The 1702-nt window shown below is 35.1% G+C and overlaps 1 protein-coding gene across 6 annotated transcripts in view; it reads right to left on the bottom strand.

Annotated features, from left to right (window-relative positions):
- LOC107757712 (5'-AMP-activated protein kinase subunit gamma-1-like) overlaps positions 1 to 1702 on the bottom strand; it is an 81391-nt gene that overhangs the window by 49189 nt on the left and 30500 nt on the right. Inside the window, exon 1 of one of the 6 annotated variants that reach the window (XM_016575275.1) lies at positions 1154 to 1541. The exons of the other annotated variants lie outside the window; for them this stretch is intronic. Within the exon in view, the coding sequence (XP_016430761.1) occupies positions 1154 to 1253 (100 nt within the window). The 5' untranslated portion in view covers positions 1254 to 1541. Of the gene's footprint in view, positions 1 to 1153; positions 1542 to 1702 lie in introns of those variants that run through there. 6 annotated transcript variants of the gene reach the window in all.

Genomic DNA, 1702 nt, shown 5'->3' with positions numbered 1-1702 from the left:
AAAAAAAAAAAAAAATATATATATATATATATATATATATAAAACCTTAAACTTGTTTTATTTCAGCTACATATATCATTTTGATTTAGTTTAACCTGATTCACTACAATAACTAAAACTAAAACTGATATAAAATGAATACAATCTACAATAAAAATGACAAAAACACAGCAAAATACTAAATTTTTAACTAATATTAAAAATTAAAAACTATAAAAATGAAAAAACGAATTAAAAATATTAATAATATGTATAATATATATCTCAATAATACAAAATATCATATATATTACCTAGTCAGATCTCTTAAAGTTTGACAACCAGAAAGTGCCCAAATACTTTTTCATCTTCACTTCAGACATCATTTGTTTTACAATAAACATATTGTTTTAATTTAAGACGTAATAAACTTTGGCTACACTTTATTTTAAGGTGTCCTTTTTACGGTAAAATTATACATTTAAGTACTCAGTAATATATTAACTACATGTACTTACTATATGGTTAGGGTTAGGATTAGGGTTTGGCTTAGGGTTACTTGCATTTAATCAGTGGCGGGCCGTGCATTTTACACCTAGGCCTTCAGTGATTCTGAAGGCCTTAAGGCAGATTTCTTTGACCCTGGCAACACGATTGCTGAAATATGATTGGATAAAAGCTCTAATATAAACATACACTGCTGGAAGCAGTGCAACCAAGAGAAAAGCTATGAAAGGAAGAGAATAGACTATTGGAAATAATTTAATACACATTCATAGAAAAATATATTAAAACTAAATCAGTGATTCTGATAGTGTTTGGGCCAGCAGAGAAGGCTTTGCTGGCCCTGACGGCCCACCACTGCATTTAATTATGCATAATTTATTGTTATTACAATAGGAAGTACATGTAACATGTAACAAGGACACCTTAAAATAAAGTGTTACCTAAACTTCTTATTTTGAACTGTTTTACTAAAGAAAATGCTTGTTTGATATTTTGATATCTAATGCAATGATATTCTTACAAGTGTCCAAATATTTTAACAATACCTGCAAATGTCACTCATGGAAAAAAAATTAATACATTATATATAACAAAGTCATGTAAATAAATTGCATGTTGCTACATAAAAAAAACAGTGCTGCAGAATAAGCCTTAACTGCCATCTTACTGGTTCCCAGGAGGCCGTGGGGCTCTGACTGCCGTCTCCCTGTCCGCCCCTCTTGGTCCTTGCATTTTTTGGTCCCTCTCAGGCTGCTAAAGCGTTTCATGGGTGGTGAGGGAGTTCGGAGAGGCTGTGGACAGTGCAATAGGTCATTCCGTACCCATAGACAGTGCTGGAAGAAGTTTTAGTTGGATCTCTTCAGTTACTTCCAGGCCTTGGATCCGTATCACCCAATCATTGAGCAAGTGACAGGTGCTCTTCAAGGATTATTCCATGCTCTTTAACCAAAGTTGCTTCCTTCAGGATTCTTCAGCTTCTTTTTCTGGCTCCTTTCTCTCACAGACTCTTGTTTCGGTTTCACAGCTCTGAATCAGTGGCCGGCGGCTGGCAAACCTGCAGCAGATTGTCAAGTGCAGCTGTGTGTACGCCAGTGTGTGTGTGTGTGTGTGTGTGAATTAATGCCTTCAAAACCGCATGTGTAACAGGGAGACTGTAAAAGGAATCCAACCCATGCTTGCTTTGGAATTGCTGGTGATTGGCCAAACAGCAGTAAAC

This window comes from Sinocyclocheilus rhinocerous, unplaced genomic scaffold (assembly GCF_001515625.1).
Source record: "Sinocyclocheilus rhinocerous isolate Xijiao unplaced genomic scaffold, SAMN03320098_v1.1 scaffold1374, whole genome shotgun sequence".
Classification (NCBI taxonomy): Eukaryota; Metazoa; Chordata; class Actinopteri; order Cypriniformes; family Cyprinidae; genus Sinocyclocheilus; species Sinocyclocheilus rhinocerous.
This window is presented reverse-complemented; position numbering and strand designations above follow the sequence as displayed.